The following is a 22838-nucleotide window of genomic DNA, read 5'->3' as shown; positions in this document are numbered from 1 at the left end:
TTTTGACAGCTCTCTGGTCTTGCCCATGGTAGTAGTTGGCGTGTGATTGACTGTGGGGTGGACAGGTGTCTATAAAGAGCTCAGACAGGTGCTACTAAGTGAGATGAATGAGTGGAGTAGAGGGGGACTTTATAAAGGCGCAGTAACAGGTCTCTGAGAGCCAGAATTCTTGCTGTTTCTTAGGTGTTCAAATACTTCTGTTCAGCCGTGCGAGACAAATACATTCTTTACAAATCATACAATGTGATCTCCTGAATTCTGTCCTCAGAGTGGGAATCCCCTGCAATGTGAATGTCAGACCCTCCATGATGGAGAAGTGGGAGAACTTGCAGAATCGCAGGGGGTTCAAATACTTCTGTTCCTCACTGTATATATATATATGTATTTATTTATTTAAAAAAATATATAAAAATTTTATATATATATATATATATATATATATATATATATATTTTTTTTTTTTTTAAACCCTCCTCCATCTTTAGTTTTTTGTCTTTTGCATAACGTTCCTCCTACTTGTGCTTTCCCCCAATCACCATGTTGTTGATTGTTCAGTGCATGCTCTGACACCCGTACTATGTCCCTTCCCCTCCCCCTCCCCACCCTCTACACATGGGCCGTTGGTTCAAGTTATAACCCGTGGATTTTCTTTGTTCCGAATTTTACAGACTGTGAACCTACAGGGGTTTGTGATTGGTCCTTTGATGAAAATTGCCTTTTCTGCTGCTTGAGACGAGAGAAAGTTAAGGTACTGATGTGATTGCAACCATTTTGCACTTCTCTCTCTTTTTGTTTTTTTGTTTTTTTGTTTATTTTTTTTTAAATTGTTGCCACCAAATCTACGATTTCAGCCACTGCTGGGCATTGATCTGAGTTGGTAGGATTGTGGGAGTTGTAGTTCGGTAACGGCTGCAAATTTCAGAATGATCATCCTTGGACTGGAGAAAGAAGAGGTTGAGGTTTTGGGGGTTTTAAGTCACATTTAAAGTTCATGTCCATGAAGAATGAATGGTGACTTTTTTTTTTTTTTAATTATTTTTTATTTATTTATTTTACATTTGACCTAGAAACAGAAAAAACAAAACAAGTGGTCCATCAAGTCTCCTTTTTTTTTTTTTTATTCGTTTATTTTGTTTTTGTTTTTTGTTTGCATGTTTTGTATTTTTTTTGTTTTTGTTTGTTTTTTTTTTAATCCATTTTTTTTTTTTGTTCTTTTTTTTCTCGGATCTGACAGTGGCTTACTAATGTGGAGCTACGCTGCATCTGAGCACCATAAACCAAAAAACGTTATTATTAACATTCAGTGCAAACTCCCCCATCCATCCATCCATCCATCCATGTCTCAATGCTTTATTTTGCTGAGAAATCACTTTGAGCATTTGATTATCTGTGACCATCTTGAGTGAGGGCAGATGATTCCTGTAAGAATTCCTGGAATCCATCTGCCCTTAGTTTAGGCATGCAGGCAGGAAGGTGTGCTTAGCTGAGAAAAGTCTCCCTGCGTATCACATCCCCCCCTTCACAGTGGTGTCCTCCATCACTGCCTTCACGTCATCCCCCCACAACAGCGTCCTCTGCTCCCCCCCCCCCCCACCAATTCACATCACAGACCCCACAGCTCTTCCCCCACTTCGCATCGCAGGCCCCCGCACGTCTGTCCCCCACTTCACATCGCAGGCCCCCGCACGTCTGTCCCCCACTTCGCATCGCAGGCCCCCGCACGTCTGTCCCCCACTTCACATCGCAGGCCCCCGCACGTCTGTCCCCCACTTCGCATCGCAGGCCCCCGCACGTCTGTCCCCCACTTCACATCGCAGGCCCCCACACGTCTGTCCCCCACTTCGCATCGCAGGCCCCCGCACGTCTGTCCCCCACTTCACATCGCAGGCCCCCGCACGTCTGTCCCCCACTTCGCATCGCAGGCCCCCACATGTCTGTCCCCCACTTCGCATCGCAGGCCCCCATTTGTCTGTCCCCCACTTCGCATTGCAGGCCCCCCCGCATGTCTGTCCCCCACTTCACATCGCAGGCCCCTCGCTTGTCTGTCCCCCACTTATCATCGCAGGCCCCCCGCATGTCTGTCCCCCACTTTGCATCGCAGGCCCACGCACATCTGTCCCCCACTTCGCATCACAGGCTCCCACACGTCTGTCCCCCACTTCGCATCGCAGGCCCCCGCAGGTCTGTCCCCCACTTCACATCGCAGGCCCCCGCACGTCTGTCCCCCACTTCACATCGCAGGCCCCCCGCATGTCTGTCCCCCACTTCGCATCGCAGGCCCCCGCACGTCTGTCCCCCACTTTGCATCGCAGGCCCACGCACATCTGTCCCCCACTTCGCATCACAGGCTCCCACACGTCTGTCCCCCACTTCACATCGCAGGCCCCCACATGTCTGTCCCCCACTTCGCATCGCAGGCCCCCGCATGTCTGTCCCCCACTTCTCATCGCAGGCCCCCGCATGTCTGTCCCCCACTTCGCATCGCACGCCCCCGCACGTCTGTCCCCCACTTCACATCGCAGGCCCCCACACGTCTGTCCCCCACTTCGCATCGCAGGCCCCCACATGTCTGTCCCCCACTTCACATCGCAGGCCCCCACACGTCTGTCCCCCACTTCGCATCGCAGGCCCCCACAGGTCTGTCCCCCACTTCACATCGCAGGCCCCCGCAGGTCTGTCCCCTACTTCTCACCCCCCTGCAGCTCTTTCTCCCCCACTTCATATCACAGTGATGTGTCCTCACCCCGGCCGGGTTCACCAGCCATCCTCTCTCCCCGACGCCGCCATCTTCAGTGTGGGCACTCAGCTGTTACAGCTTGTGGCTTCTCAGCCGGGTGCCCACTGCACATGCTCATGTAGTGCTGCACCTTGTGAATGGCCCTGTAGTCCTGTGTCCTGTCACGTGTCCCTGAAGACTACGGGGAGGGAGGGGGGAGGACAACCTCCGCTTCTGATCACCTAGGCGATTTCAGCAGGCATGGGAGTTGGTACCTGCCAAAATCAGGTACCCCCTCCTCAAAGGTGCCAATTCCTCACGGGGAACGGGGGACCAATACTTAAAGCAGAACTTCCCCTTTTGGGTGGAGCTCCACTTAAACAAGCTGATTGGTTGCTAGAACTGCACTGCAACCAATCAGCAGCTGGTTAACTTAAAAAGGTAACTCCGACAGATCCCGCTCACCGACCACGACCTCTGCCCCCAGATCTCCGCTCTACATTGGCGGGGGCGGGGGGAAGACTCTGCTGCTTAATGGTGGGACTGCGGCAGTCCAGATGGGAAAATGTCCGGATCCAGACCACGGGCCACCATTCTGTGATGTCTACACCTTTCAGTTGTGAATGTGGGATATGGTGGATATTTGTGTCAGTTCTTTGAAATTTCCTAGCACTACGGTGTCAGGTGCTTCTTCCTTCTTCTTCTTCCTTCGTCTTCTTCCTCCTTCCTTCTTCTTCCTCCTTCTTCTTCCTCCTTCTTCTTCCTCCTTCCTTCTTCTTCCTTCGTCTTCTTCCTCCTTCCTTTTTCTTCCTTCTTCTTCTTCCTCCTTCCTTCTTCTTCCTTCTTCTCCCTTCTTCTCCCTCCTTCTTCCTCCTTCTTCCTTCTTCTCCCTTCTTCTCCCTCCTTCTTCCTCCTTCTTCCTTCTTCTTCCTTCTTCCTCCTTCTTCCTTCTTCCTCCTTCTTCCTTCTTCTTCCTTCTTCTGCTTCTTCCTTCTTCCTCCTTTCCTCCTTCTTCTTCCTCCTTCCTCTTCCTCCTTCTTTCTTTCTTCCTCCTTCTTCCTTCCTCTTCCTTCTTCTTCTGCTTCTTCCTCCTTCCTTCCTTCTTCCTCCTTCTTCTTTCTCCTTCTGCTTCCTCCTTCTTCCTTCTACTTCTTCTTCCTCTTCCTTCTGCTTCTTTTTCCTTCCTTCTTCTCCTTCCTTCTTCTTCCTGTTTCCTTTTTCTTCCTCTTTCCCTCTTCTTCCTCCTTCTTCTTCCTCCTCTTTTCTTCTTCCTCCTTCTTCTTCTTCTTCCTCCTTCCTCCTTCCTCTTCCTTACATCTTCCTCCCTCCTCCTTCCTTTTTCATCCTTCTATTTCCTCCTTCTTCTTTCTTCAACTTCCTTCCTCCTCCTCCTTCTTCCTTTTTCCTCCTTTTTCCTTCTTCCACCTCCTTCTTCTTTTTTCCTCCTTCTTCCTCCTTCTTTCTTCTTCCTGCTTTTCCCTTCTTCCTCCTTCCTCCTTTTTCCTTCTTCCACCTTCTTCTTCCTCCTTTTTCCTTCTTCCACCTTCTTCTTCCTCCTTTTTCTTTCTTCCTCCTTTTTCTTTCTTCCTCCTTCTTTCTTCTTCCTCCTTCTCCCTTCTTCTTTCTCCTTTCCAACACCCAGTACAGTTACAATTCAATTCAATCAAAGGGTCCTGTTCCTTAGAGCTAAGGGGGAAGTGGGGGTGGGGGGGTCAAGTGATACGAAAGGTAATAATTGGAAAGCTGATGGAAAAACTAAAAATACAATTGTTAGGTGGGGGCAGGGCAGGCCTCCCTGAAGAGAAGGTATAAGGATAGTCTGAAAGCAGACAGTTGGACAGATTGGGGTAGAGAGTTCCAGAGGATGGTAGCGGCTCTGGAGAAGTCCTGGAGATGAGCATGGGAGGTGACAAGGGAGCAGTAGTTCTTGGGAGGAATAAATGAAGTTGGTATTTTGAGGCTGGATTAGTGATGTCGCTGGGAGCCGAATTGTAGATGGCTTTGTAAGTTGGTTTGATTTTTTTTTTTTTTTTTTTAGTCCAACCAATTAAATAAAAAGTACTGACTAATGGAGGAGTTTATATTTTTGGAGTTGCTGCTATTCATTCAGAGGATTGTATTTAGGCAAGAAGCTACTTTGCGTGTCTTGTTTTAATTTCCCAAACAGGCATTGTAGCTTTGTGTCCTTTGATCTGCCCCTTCAAAGCCCTGAAGCAATCAATGTACCGGATACAACCATCTCCTGCATGTTCCTCCTACACCCTCAGATCTGAGCTTTGTAGTCCCAGAAGTTGTTTATGGCCACGCTGAAAAGGGGAACTCCACCCTTGTGTGCAAAAAATATGGCAAAAAAAAAGGAAGTTAAAAAAAAAAAAAAAAAGGAAATTAAATAAAAAAAGGAAATAAAAAAAAAATACAATAAAAATAAATACAGTTGCAAGAAAAAGTATGTGAACCCCTTGGGATTACGTGGAGTTTTGCATTAATTGGGCATAAAATGTGCTCTGAACGTCATCTAAGTCACAACAATAGAAGAACACCGTCTGCTGAACATAATACTACACAAACATTAGATGTTGCCATGGTTTAATTGCACATGACATGTAAACATTCACAGTGCAGGGAGGAAAAAGTATGTGAGGCCGTAGCTTAATGACTTCTCCCAGAGCTAATTGGAGCCAGGAGTGAGCCAACCTTGACTCCAATCAGTGTGATGATATTGGATGTGTTGCTGACAGCTGTCCTGCCCTTAAAAAACACACACCTGTTTTGGGTTTACTGGTTTCAAGAAGCACTGTCTGATGTGAACCATGCCTCGCAGAAAAGAGCTCTCAGAAGACCTACGATCAAGAATTGTTGACTTGCATGAAGCTGGAAAGGGTTACAAAAGTATCTCCAAAAGCCTTGATGTTCCTGTGTCCACGGTAAGACAGACTGTCTACAAATGGAGAAAGTTTAGCACTGTTGCTACTCTCCCTAGGCGTGGTCGTCCTGTAAGAATGACTGCAAGAGCACAGCGCAGAATGCTGCATGAGGTAAAGAAGAATCCCAGAGTGTCAGCTAAAGACCTACAGAAATCTCTGGCACATGCTAACATTTTTGTTGACACATCTACAATAAGGAAAACATTAAACAAGAATGGAGTACATGGGAGGACACCACGGAGGAAGCCATTGCTGTCCAAAAAGAATATTGCAGCACAGTTGAAGTTTACAAAAGAGCACCTGGATGTTCCACAGCACTACTGGCAAAATATACTGTGGACAGATGAAACCAAGATTGAGTTGTTTGGGAAGAACACACAACACTATGTGTGGAGAAAAAAAGGCACAGCACACCAACATCAAAACCTCATCCCCACTGTGAAACATGGCGGAGGGAGCATCATGGTTTGGGGCTGCTTTGCTGCCTCAGGGCCTGGACGGATTGTTGTCATTGATGGGAAAATGAATTCCAGAGTTTATCAAGACATTTTGCAGGAAAACGTACGACCATCTGTCCGCCAACTGAAGCTCCGCAGAGGATGGGTGATGCAACAGGACAATGACCCAAAGCATACAAGTAATTCAACAAAACAATGGCTGCAACAGCACAGAATACGCCTTCTGGAGTGGCCCAGTCAGAGTCCTGACCTCAACCCCATTGAAATGCTGTGGCATGACCTTAAGAGAGCGATTCACACCAGACATCCCAAGAATATTGCTACACTGAAACAGTTTTGTGAAGAGGAGTGGTCCAAAATGACTCCAGATCGTTGTGCAGGTCTGATCTGCAACTACAGGAAATGTTTGGTTGAGGTTATTGCTGCCAAAGGAGGGTCAACCAGTTATTAAGTCCAAAGGTTCACATACTTTTTCCTCCCTGCACTGTGAATGTTTACATGTTATGTGCAATTAAACCATGGCAACATCTAATGTTTGTGTAGTATTATGTTCAGCAGACTGTGTTCTTCTATTGTTGTGACTTAGATGACGTTCAGAGCACATTTTATGCCCAATTCATGCAAAACTCCACGTAATCCCAAGGGGTTCACATACTTTTTCTTGCAACTGTATATATACAGTTGTGTTCAAAATAATAGCAGTGTGTTGAAAAAAGTGAATAAATCTGAAAATCCTTCTAATAGCTTTTATTTCCATCCACACAAATGCATTGGGAACACGACACATTCTATTCCAAATCACAACATGAAGAAAAATACATCAAATTTGTGTTGTTCCTCTAAAAAAAAATGGAAGAAAAGTGAATATTAGACGGTTCAAAAAAATCTCAGTGTTTGTATTCTTCTTTACAAACTCCAACATTCACTATATAAACTGAGAAATGTTTGAAGATTTTGCTTTCCTTTGAATGACTTCATGAATATTTGGTTGTAGTCGCACTGTTTCTGAGAACTGCTGTACATCTGTGTTGCATGGAGTCCCCCAACTTCTGGCCCCTGTGATCAGGTATTCCAGCCCAGGATGATTGGACCACATTCCACAGTTCTTCTCTATTTCTTGGTTTGGCCTCAGAAACGGCATTTTTGATGTCACCCCACAAGTTTTCTATTGGATGAAGATCCGGGGATTGGGCTGGCCACTCCATAACGTCCATCTTGTTGGTCTGGAACCAAGATGTTGCCCGTTTACTGGTGTGTTTGGGGTCGTTGTCTTGTTGGAACACCCATTTCAAGGGCATTTCCTCTTCAGCATAAGGCAGCATGACCTCTTCAACTATTCTGATGGATTCAAACTGATCCATGATCCCTGGTATGCGATAAATAGGCCCAACACCGTAGTATGAGAAACATCCCCATATCATGATGCTTGCACCACCATGCTTCACGGTCTTCACAGTGTACTGTGGCTTGAATTCAGTGTTTGGGGGTCGTCTGACAAACTGTCTCCGCCCACTAGACCCAAAAAGAACAATCTTACTTCCATCAGTCCACAAAATGTTGCGCCATTTCTCTTTAGGCCGGTCAATGTGCTCTTTGGCAGATTGTAACCTCTTCAGCACACGTCTTTTTCCCAACAGTGGGACTTTGCGGGGACTTCTTGCAGATAGCTTGGCTTCACATCGGCGTCTTCTAATTGTAACAGTCCTCACAGGGAACATCACACCTTCTTTCATCTTCCTGGAGCTGATTGTTGGCTGAGTCCTCACAGGGAACGTCACACCTTCTTTCATCTTCCTGGAGCTGATTGTTGGCTGAGTCCGCCCCATTTTGGCTATTCTTCTATCCATTCCAATGGTAGTTTTTCGCTTTCTTCCACGTCTTTCAGGTTTTGGTTGCCATTTTAAAGCATTTGCCATCATTTTAGCTGAGCAGCCGATCATTTTCTGCACTTCTTTATATGTTTTCCCTCTCCAATCAACTTTTTAATCAAGGTACGCTGTTCTTCTGAACAATGTCTGGAACGACCCATTTTCCTCAGAATTTCAGAGAGAAATGCACTGTAACCAGCATGTCCAACATTTGCTGCCTTCCTTCCTTAAATAAGGGCAATAATTGCCACCTGTTTATCAAAGAATGAATGACCTCACTAATAGAACTCCACACGGCTATTATTTTGAACACGCCCCTTTCAATGAGTGATTCAATGACACAGAATCAGCAGCATGCATGCCATGACTGTTGGGTCTGTTGGATTTCTATGACTCTACTACACCTGCTAGGAAATTATTTGCCATGTAGAAATATCATTTCCACCAAAAACAGCGATTGATCCGGTTAGTGATGTCTGACTGCTAGTATTTTGAACACAACTGTATATATATATATATAATAAATAAATAAAAATATAAGATCTACTTAAGATAGATTGTGTATATAAGATATATAGAATCGTTACACAAGTCATATTGTAATTGAATGTTCTCATGAACCACCTTTTCCTTTTCAATCCACTGAGCTGTAATTTTCTGTAAAATTCAATATGGCCACCTGGAGGCGCTTCTGCACACAGATGTTGTACAGGACGCGCCCCAGAAATGTCATTGCCTGCTCGTGTGATTGGTTGACTGATTTTCCCAGAAGTCTGTGCTAAGATACAAGTTAGATTTTTGAGCACCGACTGCAATGTCATTTATAGTGAGATACTCTGAAAGGGCAGTCACGTCTAAAGGGATGCAGACCCCGCCACTTTCCTCATTAGAACCGTGCAAGTGCAGCAGCTGACTGATAATTATAAAGTCGCTCCCATTCACTCCGCACAAGGACACACAGAAACAGCTATTTCTTCGGAATAACAAAAGGTAGGAATCTGCAGCAAAGTTACAATCCCGGCGATGTGCATAGATCACCCAGAGGGGGTTTTTCTTTTTGTTTTTTGTTACCCCCCCCCCCCCCACAGCAAAAGTGGAGTTACTTTGTAATGTTGGCTGTAGACATTAGTGGGTTTCTGAGTCTACTCATCGGATTCAGATCACAAGCCCTCCAGTTGAGGAACATGGAAGCAGGGCATGCACAGACGGTCTTGGTGCGTGCGGGGAGCAATAGTCGGGCACAGTCATCCAATCTGATTGGTTTGGGGTACTTGTTGTCCAGTAGATATACACCCCTCCCCCATGGCCAGATTGGTGGACGGCCCCATCCCACCATGGTTTATACGCGCCTCGTAGTGTTGATTTAAAAGCTAGTGGTATGAAGTTTAGGTGCATCAATCCATGTCTCCATGCTTTACTTTGCTGAAAAATCACGTTAACCCCCCCTCCACCCTAGCATTTCTAACTTCAGCCATCTTAAGTAAGGGCAGATGATTCATGCAGCATTTACTTCCTGGAATCCATCTGCCTTTAGCTCATGTACGCAGGCAGGAGGGCGTCCTTAGCTGAGAAAGCTCCTCCTGAAGACTCCTTGGGGATGTATAACATCATTTGCCTAGGCCAGAAACCAGGAAGTAACTGAAAAATTTTTTAAAAAAAAGTCTCAAACAAGTAATTATGATACTTTCCTGTCTGTTTACTAACGGTAGCAGCATAAGGATTACAAATAGTCAATTGAAGGCGTGACGTTCCAGTTTGTATCGATACGTTATGACTTTTATTGCGTTTGATCCTTTATTATGAACATAATTGTAAATTTAAATCTTTAGGCAAAAAGATGGAAACGCTATAATTATCAATCCATCCAAGAACCTATCACGTCGCGCCTCGTGAATGTGAAATCCCAAATAAATAATTCAAATTAATATTAGAGCTGCTATTTTCAAATTAATGAAAAAATATAAAAGGTGAAATAGAAAATCCCACAGACAGCGCTTTTGTTTGATGTCAGAGGATTCTGTACAACTGCAAAATTGTTTTGTCATCGTTTTTTTTTTTTTTTCATGTCATGCTTTGAGTTTGATTGGACTTTAAAGATCAACTAAATGATACATGTAACATGGAACAAGAATAAACATACATTTTGGGAAAACAAGGACTTTACGAGGACCAAAATATTACAACAAAAGAGATCTATAAAAATATAATTTTATTAAATCCAATTTTAAACAACGAAAAGAAAGATACATTGTACGTAGCATTGTGCGGAAATGGCGATGGATTGGCTGGATATCACCAAGAAGAGAAACCTCCAACGCGTTTCACTTCATAGAATTTATATTTTGAGTCTTCTTCAGGGGAAACAGTAGAGTACGGCACAAACGTTATCGCCATATGTGCATCAAAAATGAGAAGATCCTAACTGGTTAATTCCCGGCATCACATAGGCAAGAAGACCCTCAAGTGATCCAACTGGGTAAATATAGACTACATGTTGTGCCAGAATGTCAGAGCTTCAGAACACCACAGCCGGGACCATCCACTTCTGGAAGTACTCTACTGCTTCCCCCTGAAGAAGATTCAAAATATAGAGTACTTCCAGAAGTGGTGGATGGTCCTATATGTTGAATCTTCTTCACGGGAGAACAGTAGAGTACGGCACAAACGTTATCGCCATATGTGCATCAAAAATGAGAAGATCCTAACTGATTAATTCCCGGCATCACATGGGCAAGAAGACCCTCGAGTGATCCAACTGGAGTAAATATAGACTATGTTGTGCCAGAATGTCAGAGCCTCAGAACACCACAGCCTGGACCATCCACTTCTGGAAGTACTCTATATTTTGAATCTTCTTCAGGGGGAAGCAGTAGAGTACTTCCAGAAGTGGATCACTCGAGGGTCTTCTTGCCTATGTGATGCCGGGAATTAAGCAGTTAGGATCTTCTCATTTTTGATACACATATGGCAATAATGTTTGTGCCGAACTCTACTGTTTCCCCTGGAGAAGATTCAACATATAGAACCATCCACTTCTAAAAGTACTCTATATTTTGAGTCTTCTTCAGGGGTAGCAGTAGAGTACTTCCAGAAGTGGATGGTCTCGGCTGTGGTGTTCTGAGACTCTGACATTCTGGCACAACATACAGTCTATATTGACCCAGTTGGATCACTTGAGGGTCTTCTTGCCCATGTGATGCCGGGAATTAACCAGCAAGGATCTTCTCATTTTTGATACACATATGGCGATAATGTTTGTGCCGTACTCTGTTCTTCCTGAAGAAGACTCAAGATATGAAGTACAGCACAAACATTATCGACCATATGTGTATCAAAAATGAGAAGATCCTAACTGCTTAATTCCCGGCATCACATGGGCAAGAAGACCCTCAAGTGATCCAACTGGGTCAATATAGACTGTATGTTGTGCCAGAATGTCAGAGTCTCAGAACACCACAGCCGGGACCATCCACTTCTGGAAGTACTCTACTGCTTCCCCCTGAAGAAGATTCAAAATATAGAGTACTTCCAGAAGTGGATGGTCCTATATGTTGAATCTTCTTCAGGGGAAACAATAGAGTACGGCACAAACATTATCGCCATATGTGTATCAAAAATGAGAAGATCCTTGCTGGTTAATTCCCGGTATGTTGTGCCAGAATGTCAGAGCCTCAGAACACCACAGCTGGGACCATCCACTTCATCCAATTTTGGAAGTACTCTATATTTTGAATCTTCTTCAGGGGGAAGCAGTAGAGTACTTCCAGAAGTAGATCACTCGAGGGTCTTCTTGCCTATGCGATGCCGGGAATTAACCAGCAAGGATCTTCTCATTTTTGATGCACATATGGCGATAATGTTTGTGCTGTACTCTATATCTTGAGTCTTCTTCAGGGTAAACAGTAGAGTACGGCACAAACATGATCGCCATATGTGCATCAAAACTCAGAAGATCCTTGCTGGTTAATTCCCGGCATCACATGGGCAAGAAGACCCTCAAGTGATCCAACTGGGTAAATATAATCTACATGTTGTGCCAGAATGTCAGAGCCTCAGAAAACCACAGCCGGGACCATCCACTTCTGGAAGTACTCTATATTTTGAATCTTCTTCAGGGGGTAGCAGTAGAGTACTTCCAGAAGTGGATGGTCCCGGCTGTGGTTTTCTGAGGCTCTGACATTCTGGCACAACATGTAGATTATATTTACCCAGTTGGATCACTTGAGGGTCTTCTTGCCCATGTGATGCCGGGAATTAACCAGCAACGATCTTCTCAGTTTTGATACACATATGGCGATAATATTTGTACCGTACTCTACTGTTTCCCCTGAAGAAGTTTCAAAATATAAATTCCATGAATTGAAACGCGTTGGATTTCTCTTCTTGGTGATATGCAGCCAATCCATCATCATTTCTGCGCAGTGCTATGTACAATGTATCTTTCTTTTCGTTTTTAGGCTCCATGCACACTGGGGGGGGGGGGGGGGGTGTTTAATAACGCTGGTAACGACAGCTGTGTAAAGTCACATTGAAAACGTGAGTTTTTCAGCGTTTTTGCATTAGCGTTTAGCTGCGTTTTTTCACGTTTGCGGGTTTTAGCATTTTTTTGATCAAAAAAATGTCCAAAACCGCAGATTTATCCCATTTTACCACATTTTTCCGCGTTAGAGTGTGTTTACAGCCAAAAAAAACTCCTCTAGAAATCCACTCGTTCTGTTTTTTTTCCAGCCAAAAAACGTTGATTCCAGTCTATGTGTGTATGGACACCGAGGATAAAATGCTTGGGGGGTTTATTGGCTGTAGAAAAAAACATCAAACGCCAAAAACAGCCGCTGTAAAAACGTCGCGTGTGCGTGAGGCCTTAAAGCGGAGTTCCACCTAAAAAAAAATTAAAATAATAGCAGCTTCAAAAACTGTAGCTGCTGATTTTTATAATACAGCCACTTACCTGTCCCTCGGTCCAGCGGTCCTCACCACAGCTGGTTTCACCGGCCATCTCCTCTTCCCGGCATCTTCAGTGTGGGCACCCGGCTGTGACAGCTTGCGGCTTCACAGCCTGGCGCCCACTGCACATGTGCGAGAAGCGCTGCTCTTTGTGAATGGCCCGTTGTCTTCTGAGACCTGTCACCTGTCCCAGAAGGCTACGGGGGGAGGGAGGGGACAACTTCCGATCACCTAAGTGAGAGAGGGTACCTGTCAAATTCTGATACCCACTCCCCAAAGGTGCCAATCCATAATGGGGAGCGGGGGACTGAGCATTAAAGCGGAGCTTCCCTTTTTTTTGGGTGGAACTCCACTTTAACTCCACCCCACTATAAGTCGCTGATCGCCGCCATTACTAGTAAAAATTGAAGAATAAACCCCCCCCCCCCAGTATGTATTCCGCCATTTGTAAACACTATAACTTTCACGTGATGTTGGTGTCAGTCAGTTCCCACCCAACATCAGTTAGTGTCAGATTGCCCGCCACACTCACAGCCCCATTATAAGTCACTGATCACCGCCATTAGTATAAAAAAAAAATTCCAGTATATCTCCCATAGTTTGTAGGCGCTATAACTCTCACACAAGCCAATCAATATTCACTTATTGGGATTTATTTATTTATATATTTTTTTTTACCAAAGACATGTAGCAGAATACATTTTGGACAAAATTTATGAAGAAATTTTGATTTAAAAAAAAAAAAAAAGGCGATCACAGCGGGAGCGGGTACCTGTCAAATTTGGGTTCCCGCTCCCCAAAGATGCGAATCCTTAATGGGGAGCGGGGGACAAAGACTTAAAGCAGAACTTCCCCTTTTGGGTGGAGCCTCGCATTAATCTGGCTTCAAAGAAGCTCCGCCCCAAACAAAATGCAGCATGCAGGAGCGACCGGCACCAAAGTCGATGGATTTTCCCATGTAAAGTGCAATGCACAGCGGAGACCATGCTGCCGGGGTGGAGGAGCCCATAGGGGTGCGACGCAGAATTGCTGCATTTTCAGTAGGCGATTCAGCGCGCACTGGAGGGGTTAATCGGGGGTTTGTATTAGAAAAGGAAAGGAAAAAAAAAAAAAAGTTTTGCACAAAGTTTTTGTCATTCCTGTTTGAAACGATTGAAATATTTGAAATAATTTTACAACCGAAGAAACATTTTGTTCTCTGTTACGACGGTCATTCTGCCGCATTCCTTCTGATTTTTTTCTGAAAAACAAAAATCATTTTGCTGTTTTCTTTTTTTTTTTTTTGTTTTTTTGTTTTTTTTTGCAGGAGCATTTAGCTGGCTTTAATAAATCTGTGTCTGAAACTGGCCAAGAAAACCTACTTAAGCAAGAGCAAGCAAAAATTATTCGGCTGGAAAGACAAGCCGAAGAGTTCATCAATGCTGTCTTCTACAAGAAAGGTTAGTGATAATGCGTTCGGCGCGACGCCTCCGCTCCATTAGTTGTCTCGCCAGTTCGCGTTTGGTGACTTTCATGCTTAATGCAGCGTTTTTAATTCCACGCTGCTTTCGTTAAATTTAAAATAAAAAAAAATAAATAATAATAAAACAAAAAAAAATAATACTAATTAAAAAAAAATAGAAAAAATAATAATAATAATAAAAAAAATATATATATAATTTTTTTCTTATTTTAATTTTCTTTTTTTCCATATATTTTTTTTTTAACCACTTCCCGACGGTGGCGGTGCAGGGTCGGGTGGCCTTTTATAAACAGCCTTCCCGCTCCCTGCTTGTGCGCGCTTCTTGGGAGCGTGCAGCACCGCGATCCTGTGTCCTCAGTGGAACACCGATCGTCAGACGGGACCTATATGCGAGGTCTCGATCATGTGATCACTGATTGGTGGCCAATTAGTGATCAGACGCAGAGTAGTAAGCAAGATGTCACTTCTGACATCATAGCTTACTACATGTGAAATCTGTGAATGATCACAGAGATCACATGGTACAGGGCTATTTACAACTGCCTTGTACCATGTGACAAGCTGTGACCAATCACAGCTCACACAGTATTTCTCAATGGCTGCAAGAATGCAGCCAGAGAGAAGGAGAAATTGTTGCTTTTTCAGCCTTTATGGCTGTAAAAGCAATCAGTGTAAAAAAAAAAATCTTCATCACCCTCCACAAGTAGTACAATGTTACCATGGTGACCCTACTGCTAGGGTGACAGTATGTAAAAAAAAACCCATAAATAATAATATAAATTTTTTTTTTTTTAAAATGTGAAAAAAAATGTTTAAACATTATAATTTTTGGTTAGAAACTAATCTGGGTTATTTTTTTTTTTTACTAAAAAGATAATGGAGTAAATTTTGGCCGAGATTTATGATGAAATATTATTTATTTGCAAAATTTCATTTAGATAGCAAAAAAAATAAAAATCCCAGCGGTGAATAAATACCACCAAAATAAAGCTTTATCTGTCTAAAAAAAAATGCTAAAAAATTCATATGGGTACAGTGTTGCATGACCGCGCAATTGTCATTCAAAGTGTGATAGCGCTGAAAACTGAAAATTGCCCTGGACAGGAAGGGGGGGAAAGTGTCCGGACTGGAAGGGGGGTGAAAGTGTCCGGACAGGAAGGGGGTGAAAGTGTCCGGACAGGAAGGGGGGTGAAAGTGTCCGGACTGGAAGGGGGGTGAAAGTGTCCGGACAGGAAGGGGGTGAAAGTGTCCGGACTGGAAGGGGGGTGAAAGTGTCCGGACTGGAAGGGGGTGAAAGTGTCCGGACTGGAAGGGGGTGAAAGTGTCCGGACTGGAGGGGGGGGGGGGAGAAAGTGTCTGGACTGGAAGGGGGTGAAAGTGTCCGGACTGGAAGGGGGTGAAAGTGTCCGGACTGGAAGGGGGGGAAAGTGTCCGGACTGGAAGGGGGGGAAAGTGTCCGGACTGGAAGGGGGGAAAGTGTCTGGACTGGAAAGGGGGGAAAGTGTCCGGACTGGAAGGGGGGGAAAGTGTCCGGACTGGAAGGGGGGGGGGGGAAGTGTCCGGACTGGAAGGGGGTGAAAGTGTCCGGACAGGAAGGGGGTGAAAGTGTCCGGACTGGAAGGGGGGTGAAAGTGTCCGGACTGGAAGGGGGTGAAAGTGTCCGGACTGGAAGGGGGTGAAAGTGTCCGGACTGGAAGGGGGTGAAAGTGTCCGGACTGGAGGGGGGGGGGGGAGAAAGTGTCTGGACTGGAAGGGGGTGAAAGTGTCCGGACTGGAAGGGGGTGAAAGTGTCCGGACTGGAAGGGGGGGAAAGTGTCCGGACTGGAAGGGGGGGAAAGTGTCCGGACTGGAAGGGGGGAAAGTGTCTGGACTGGAAAGGGGGGAAAGTGTCCGGACTGGAAGGGGGGGAAAGTGTCCGGACTGGAAGGGGGGGGGGGGGAAGTGTCCGGACTGGAAGGGGGGGAAAGCGTCCGGACTGGAAGGGGGGGAAAGCGTCTGGACTGGAAGGGGGGGAAAGCGTCCGGACTGGAAGGGGGTGAAAGCGTCCGGACTGGAAGGGGGGGAAAGCGTCCGGACTGGAAGGGGGGGAAAGCATCCGGACTGGAAGGGGGTGAAAGCGTCCGGACTGGAAGGGGGGGAAAGCGTCCGGACTGGAAGGGGGTGAAAGCGTCTGGACTGGAAGGGGGGGAAAGCGTCCGGACTGGAAGGGGGTGAAAGTGTCCGGACTGGAGGGGGGGGGGGGGGGGAAAGTGTCTGGACTGGAAGGGGGGGAAAGTGTCCGGACTGGAATGGGTGAAAGTGTCCGGACTGGAAGGGGGTGAAAGTGTCCGGACTGGAAGGGGGGAAAGTGTCCGGACTGGAAGGGGGGAAAGTGTCCGGACTGGAAGGGGGGGAAAGTGTCCGGACTGGAAGGGGGGGAAAGCGTCCGGACTGGAAGGGGGTGAAAGCGTCCGGACTGGAAGGGGGTGAAAGCGTCCGGACTGGAAGGGGGTGAAAGTGTCCGGACTGGAAGGGGGGGAAAGTGTCCGGACTGGAAGGGGGGAAAGCGTCCGGACTGGAAGGGGGTGAAAGTGTCCGGACTGGAAGGGGGGGGAAAGCGTCCGGACTGGAAGGGGGGGAAAGTGTCCGGACTGGAAGGGGGTGAAAGTGTCCGGACTGGAAGGGGGGGAAAGCGTCCGGACTGGAAGGGGGGGAAAGCGTCCGGACTGGAAGGGGGGGAAAGCATCCGGACTGGAAGGGGGTGAAAGCGTCCGGACTGGAAGGGGGGGAAAGCGTCCGGACTGGAAGGGGGTGAAAGCGTCTGGACTGGAAGGGGGGGAAAGCGTCCGGACTGGAAGGGGGTGAAAGTGTCCGGACTGGAGGGGGGGGGGGGGGGAAAGTGTCTGGACTGGAAGGGGGGGAAAGTGTCCGGACTGGAATGGGTGAAAGTGTCCGGACTGGAAGGGGGTGAAAGTGTCCGGACTGGAAGGGGGGAAAGTGTCCGGACTGGAAGGGGGGGAAAGTGTCCGGACTGGAAGGGGGGGAAAGTGTCCGGACTGGAAGGGGGGGAAAGCGTCCGGACTGGAAGGGGGTGAAAGCGTCCGGACTGGAAGGGGGTGAAAGCGTCCGGACTGGAAGGGGGTGAAAGTGTCCGGACTGGAAGGGGGGGAAAGTGTCCGGACTGGAAGGGGGGAAAGCGTCCGGACTGGAAGGGGGTGAAAGTGTCCGGACTGGAAGGGGGGGAAAGCGTCCGGACTGGAAGGGGGGGAAAGTGTCCGGACTGGAAGGGGGTGAAAGTGTCCGGACTGGAAGGGGGGGAAAGCGTCCGGACTGGAAGTGGTTAAATATTGTTTTTTTTTTGTTTTATTATACAAGCTGCTTGCTCTGGGGGCACTTGTGCGCACTCTCTCCTAAGCTGCCTCTGTGCATCCATAAGACACGCAGATTGTGGCTTGGCCCCGCCCCCCTACTCTTTCTTCACTGGATATGATTGACAGCAGCAGGAGCCAATTGCTCCCACTGCTGCCTCGCTATCCAGTGAGGAGGGAGAGAGCTGCTGCTCCCGTGCACATTCTAGATCCGGCTCGGGGAAGTAGTGGGGGGCTGGAGGGGGCTGCATGCAGAAGGTTTGCAGAGAATGCATTAAGGTAGAAAAAAAAAAAAAAACCACCTTCTACCTTTTAGAAGCACTTTAGGGGGAGGAGAGGCGGGGGGAGCGGCTGCTGAAAGGGCTTTAGCTGTATGCAGAGAATGCATTAAGGTGAAAAAAAAAAATTTTTTTTTTTGCCTTTTATAGTCACTTTAATGTTCCCACTCAGGAGGAGAACTTGCAGGCTGTTATTATTGCCTTCTCCTCCCGTAAAATGTCAATTGCTGACCTTTCTGCTTCACAACCAATGTGCACATAAGGACTTCTACTAGGTAAGTACCCAATCCAAGCTGGTCCACCAAATGTTCGTCTGTCCCATCGACTTACAGTGCATGACCAGCCGCTCCTGCATTGGGAGGACTCCCGGGGCTGAAGCGGGCGATGGCTGCGGCTGTCTCAGGAGTGGTGAATAATGAAGGAATTTCTGTTTTATGCCCCCATTCTTTGGGGCATTGGACCCTTCATATACTGGGGGGGGTGGCAGGGAGATAGCAGGCTGTTGGCAATAGAAGCCCATATAATTATAAAATGTATGTGTGTGTAATAAATATATATAATTCTGAAAAAAAGGTGTTTTTCTTATAAAATTTTGCAAATAAATAATCTTTCTTCATAAATCTCGGCCAAAATGTATTCAGTTATCTTTTTAGTAAAAAAAAAAAAAAATAACCCAATTAGTTGATAACCAAAAATTATAATTTTTTAAGTTTTTTTTTTTTTTTTACATTTTTTTATATTATTATTTATGTATTTTTTTCCTACATACTGTCACCCTAGCAGTAGTGTCACCATGGTGACACTGTACTACCTGTGGGGGGTGATGAATATTTTTTTTTTCTTTTACACTGATTGCTTTTACACCCATAAAGGCTGTAAGAGGAATCATTTCTCCTTCTCTCTGGCTGCATTCCTGCATCCATTGAGAAATACTGTGTGAGCTGTGATTGGTCACAGCTTGTCACATGGTACAAGGCTGTTGTGAATGGCCCTGTACCATGTGATCTCTGTGATGATTCACAGATTTCACACGTAGTAAGCAATGATGTCAGAAGTGACATCTTACTACTCTGCATGTGATCACTCTGACATGATCACAGTGATCAGTACGACGATCGTTGTTCCGCTGTGACTGGGCACCGGATCATGGCACCAGATCCACAGCGGGCACCGGATCGCGGTGCTGCACGCTCCCACAGTCCATAATGGCGGGCGCTGTTTATGAACAGCAACCCTCCCCTGGACTGCCACCATCCGGGCGTTTATATACAGCGGCCGGACAGGAAGTGGTTAACAAACTACAGTTCACACTACATGCGTCTGTGTGCTTTTTTAAAAAAAAATTTTCTGCATCCAAAACGCACAGAAAGTCGGTGATCTGGGTATCAGTGTCATAGTTCACATCAGCGCTCGCAGTTCCAGTGCGTTCCGGATGCAGCCAAAAAAAAAAAAAAAAAAATTACTGTAGAACAGACTGCATTTTTCCTGCACAGAACTGTACTGAATGGGGTAAAACGTACCGGAACAGTCCTTGTTTCAATTGAAGAAAGGGGGAAAAAATGAACCGGAACGTGTCAAAAACGCACCGGAACGCGCCAAAAAACACGCACGCAGAAAGACACCTGAATGCGCCATCTGGCATTTTTGTGGCGTGAACCAGCCCCAATGCTGCAAAAAAATGGTTTTAAAGCCCATTTTTATTTGTTTTTTGTTTTTTTATTTTTATTTTTATTTTTTTCAGATTTCCCATTGATACAATATATATATAAATGCAAATAGTTGGAAACAAAAGAAAAAAAACCGTTTTATTTCTGTGTTTTTAGCTTGCTCCGCATTAACATTTCTGTTTTTTGTTTTTTCAGACAGCCCTAGGATCTCGGATCCTAATATTCCCTTAGTTGCTCGTGAGATAATGCAGCGAATGATTCGACAGTTTGCTGCTGAATATACCTCAAAAAACAGCTCTACTCAGGACTCCAGCCAGCCCAACAGCACAAAGAACCAAAGCTTGCCGAAATCGCCGTCGGGACAAAGTTCTCCGCCCCCTGCGACTACTCAGAACCCTGTGCTTAGCAAGCTTCTGATGGCTGACCAAGATTCTCCATTAGACCTCACCGTCAAGAAGACCCAGTCAGAAGAACCCTGTGAGCAAGGTATTGGAAACGTTTTTTTCCCCCGTTTCAGTTTTGCGTGCTTACGGGCTCACTTTAATCTTTTTATTTTTACCGCTTCCCGACCGCCTGATATACTGCTACAGGGCGGCACGGGTGCGCAAATTTACGTATATATATATACGAGATTTTGCATTTCCGGGTAGGGGGCGCCCTACCCGCGCTGCGGCTGTCAAACTCCGGGTCCTGGCCGGTGATTGCTCGCCGGCGCCTGGTGATTGCCGAGAATCTCCAACGGGGAGGAGAACTGTTTGTAAACAAAACAGTTCTCCCTGTCGGGTCGTGCACACTGCTTTGGATGGCTGTGCACAGCAGTGTGATTACATTGAAGCACACAGACACAGAGCTAATTAAAACAGCACACAGTTAACCCTTTGTTCACCCCACATCCACCAGTGTCGTTACAGTGAAGCACACACCTCCGCCCCCTAGTAAAACACTCCCAGCACACAGTTAACCCTTTGATCGCCCCACTCAATCAGTGTGCTTACTGTGAAGCACACACACACCTCCCTAGAAAAAATACTCCCAGCACACAGTTAACCCTTTGATCGCCCCACATCAATCAGTGTGATTACAGTGAAGCACACACCTCCTGCCCCCTAGTAAAACACTCCCAGCACACAGTTAACCCTTTGATCGCCCCACATCAATCAGTGTGCTTACAGTGAAGCACCCCCCCCCCCCGTAAAACACTCCCAGCACACAGTTAACCCTTTGATCGCCCCACATCAATCAGTGTGCTTACAGTGAAGCACACACACCCCCCCTAGTAAAACACACCCAGCACACAGTTAACCCTTTGATCGCCCCACATCAATCGGTGTGATTACAGTGAAGCACCCCCCCCCCCGCCCCCTAGTAAAACACTCCCAGCACACAGTTAACCCTTTGATCGCCCCACATCAATCAGTGTGATTACAGTGAAGCACACACACCCCGTCCCCTAGTAAAACACTCCCAGCACACAGTTAACCCTTTGATCGCCCCTCATGTTAACCCCTTCCTGCCCAGTGACACCAGTACAGTGCCAGTGCTTTTTATTAGCACTGATCACTGTATTGGTGTCACTGGAAGTGTCAGTGACACCAAGTCAGTTCCCCCCCAGTGTCAGAATGCCCGCTGCAGTCCCGCCAAAAGTTGCCAATCGCCGCCATTACTAGTAAAAATTTAAAAACCAAATCCCAGTATATGTCAGAATGCCCGCCGCAGTTCCGCTAAGAGTCGCAGATCGCCGCCATTACTAGTAGAAAAAAAGAAAAATCCTCTTATCTATACCGCCATTTGTAAATTTTTGGCTGAAATTTATGACGAAATTTGAGATTTTATTAAATTAAATTTTTTTTACTGGATATGTTTAATGTCAAAAATATCATTTTTTTTTCTCAAAATTGTCGGTCTTTTTTTTTTTTTTTTTTTATAGCGCCAAAATAAAAAATGTAGTGATGATCAAATACCACCGAAAAAAAGCTCAATTCGTGGGGAAAAAAGGGCGTAAACTTAATTTGGGTGCAGCGTTGCATGACCGCGCAATTGTCAGTCAAAAGTAACGCAGCGCCGTAACGCAAAATATGCCCTGGTCAGGAAGGGGGGTAAATCCTCCAGAGGGCGAGGGGTTAATATTTTAGGCCTAAAAAGTTCATTCAACACTCTTCTTCCCAATATCTTACTTGAGGGACGTGGCACTTTGTTACTACCTGGGTCTGGACCTCCTACCACCCGATGGTCACCCCAACCTTTCAACATACATGGTGGAGAAGGGTTCGGGGGGGAAGTCCAGCTGTGCTGGGTGCTCCCAGATCACACTCTACGAACAGCTCCGGTGTTGCTTACAACCCACTGATCTAGCCGGCCTCTGCAGCCTGGAATCAGGTGACCTTCTGACTTTGGAGTCTGTCCCATATTAGGGATCTTCCTAGCTGCACTGGGTGTAGCAGACTCTTCTTCCACTGTCCCTGCCTATGGAAGCCACAAGCGACCTCTCATGCCTTCCCTTCAGATTATGTATCTGTTCTGCTCGCACCTTATGGGCCTCTGAGCCATCAGCCAGTAACAATCTGGGGGTTATTTACTAAAACTGGGGAGTCCAAAATCTGGTGAAGCTCTGCAGAGAAACCAATCAGCTTCTGGGTTTTATTGCCAAAGCGAACAAACTGAAGTTAGAAGCTGATTGGCTGCCATGCACAGCTGCACCGGATTCTGGGTGCTTCCGTTGACTCCAGTCCTTTTGGAACATGCTTGCCTGAGATGACCTGCAATCTTCTGTTATTACTCCCAGAGACTGTTTTTGGCTCTTTTTGATGGATTGCACACCACTCTGATGAAACTAGAGGATCGGTCTGTTGCTGTTCCAGTCCTGGTTCCCGTAGAGCCTTTCAGACTGCAAAGACTTTCCCAGCGGACCTGCTATTGGAAGTCTTCTTCTGCAGAGATTAAAAAATGCCCCAACAAGATATTTGCGACAATTGAAAGTGTTGTTTAGGTTTGACCTCGTATTATGTGGTGTCAGGTAAATCTAAAGAAAATTTCTCAAGCAAATTGTATAATGGATGGCCAGCCTTTGCCTTGAATCTGTTTGAAGAGTAAAAGTGGTCTACAACCCCGCTATGGGTCTGGCAGCATCCTGCCTTAACCATTCCAATACCGGGCACTTTAACCCCTTCCTGCCCA

The 22838-nt window shown here is 46.1% G+C and overlaps 1 protein-coding gene across 2 annotated transcripts in view; it reads left to right on the top strand.

The window, feature by feature from the left end:
- LCOR (ligand dependent nuclear receptor corepressor) overlaps window positions 1-22838 on the top strand; it is a 134981-nt gene that overhangs the window by 26541 nt on the left and 85602 nt on the right. The window contains exons 2-4 of one of the 2 annotated variants that reach the window (XM_089662087.1): window positions 669-748; window positions 14217-14349; window positions 19860-20150. In XM_089662087.1, the coding sequence (XP_089518213.1) occupies window positions 19910-20150 (241 nt within the window). In that variant the 5' untranslated portion in view covers window positions 669-748; window positions 14217-14349; window positions 19860-19909. Of the gene's footprint in view, window positions 1-668; window positions 749-14216; window positions 14350-19859; window positions 20151-22838 lie in introns of those variants that run through there. The other variant, XM_089662086.1, reaches the window with a different exon arrangement.

The sequence above is a fragment of the Staurois parvus genome, unplaced genomic scaffold (genome assembly GCF_062004578.1).
Source record: "Staurois parvus isolate SC_StPar_1 unplaced genomic scaffold, SC_StPar_1.0 ptg001428l, whole genome shotgun sequence".
Taxonomy (NCBI): domain Eukaryota; kingdom Metazoa; phylum Chordata; class Amphibia; order Anura; family Ranidae; genus Staurois; species Staurois parvus.
Note: the sequence above shows the minus strand (reverse complement) of the source record. Positions and strands in the feature narration are given on the sequence as shown.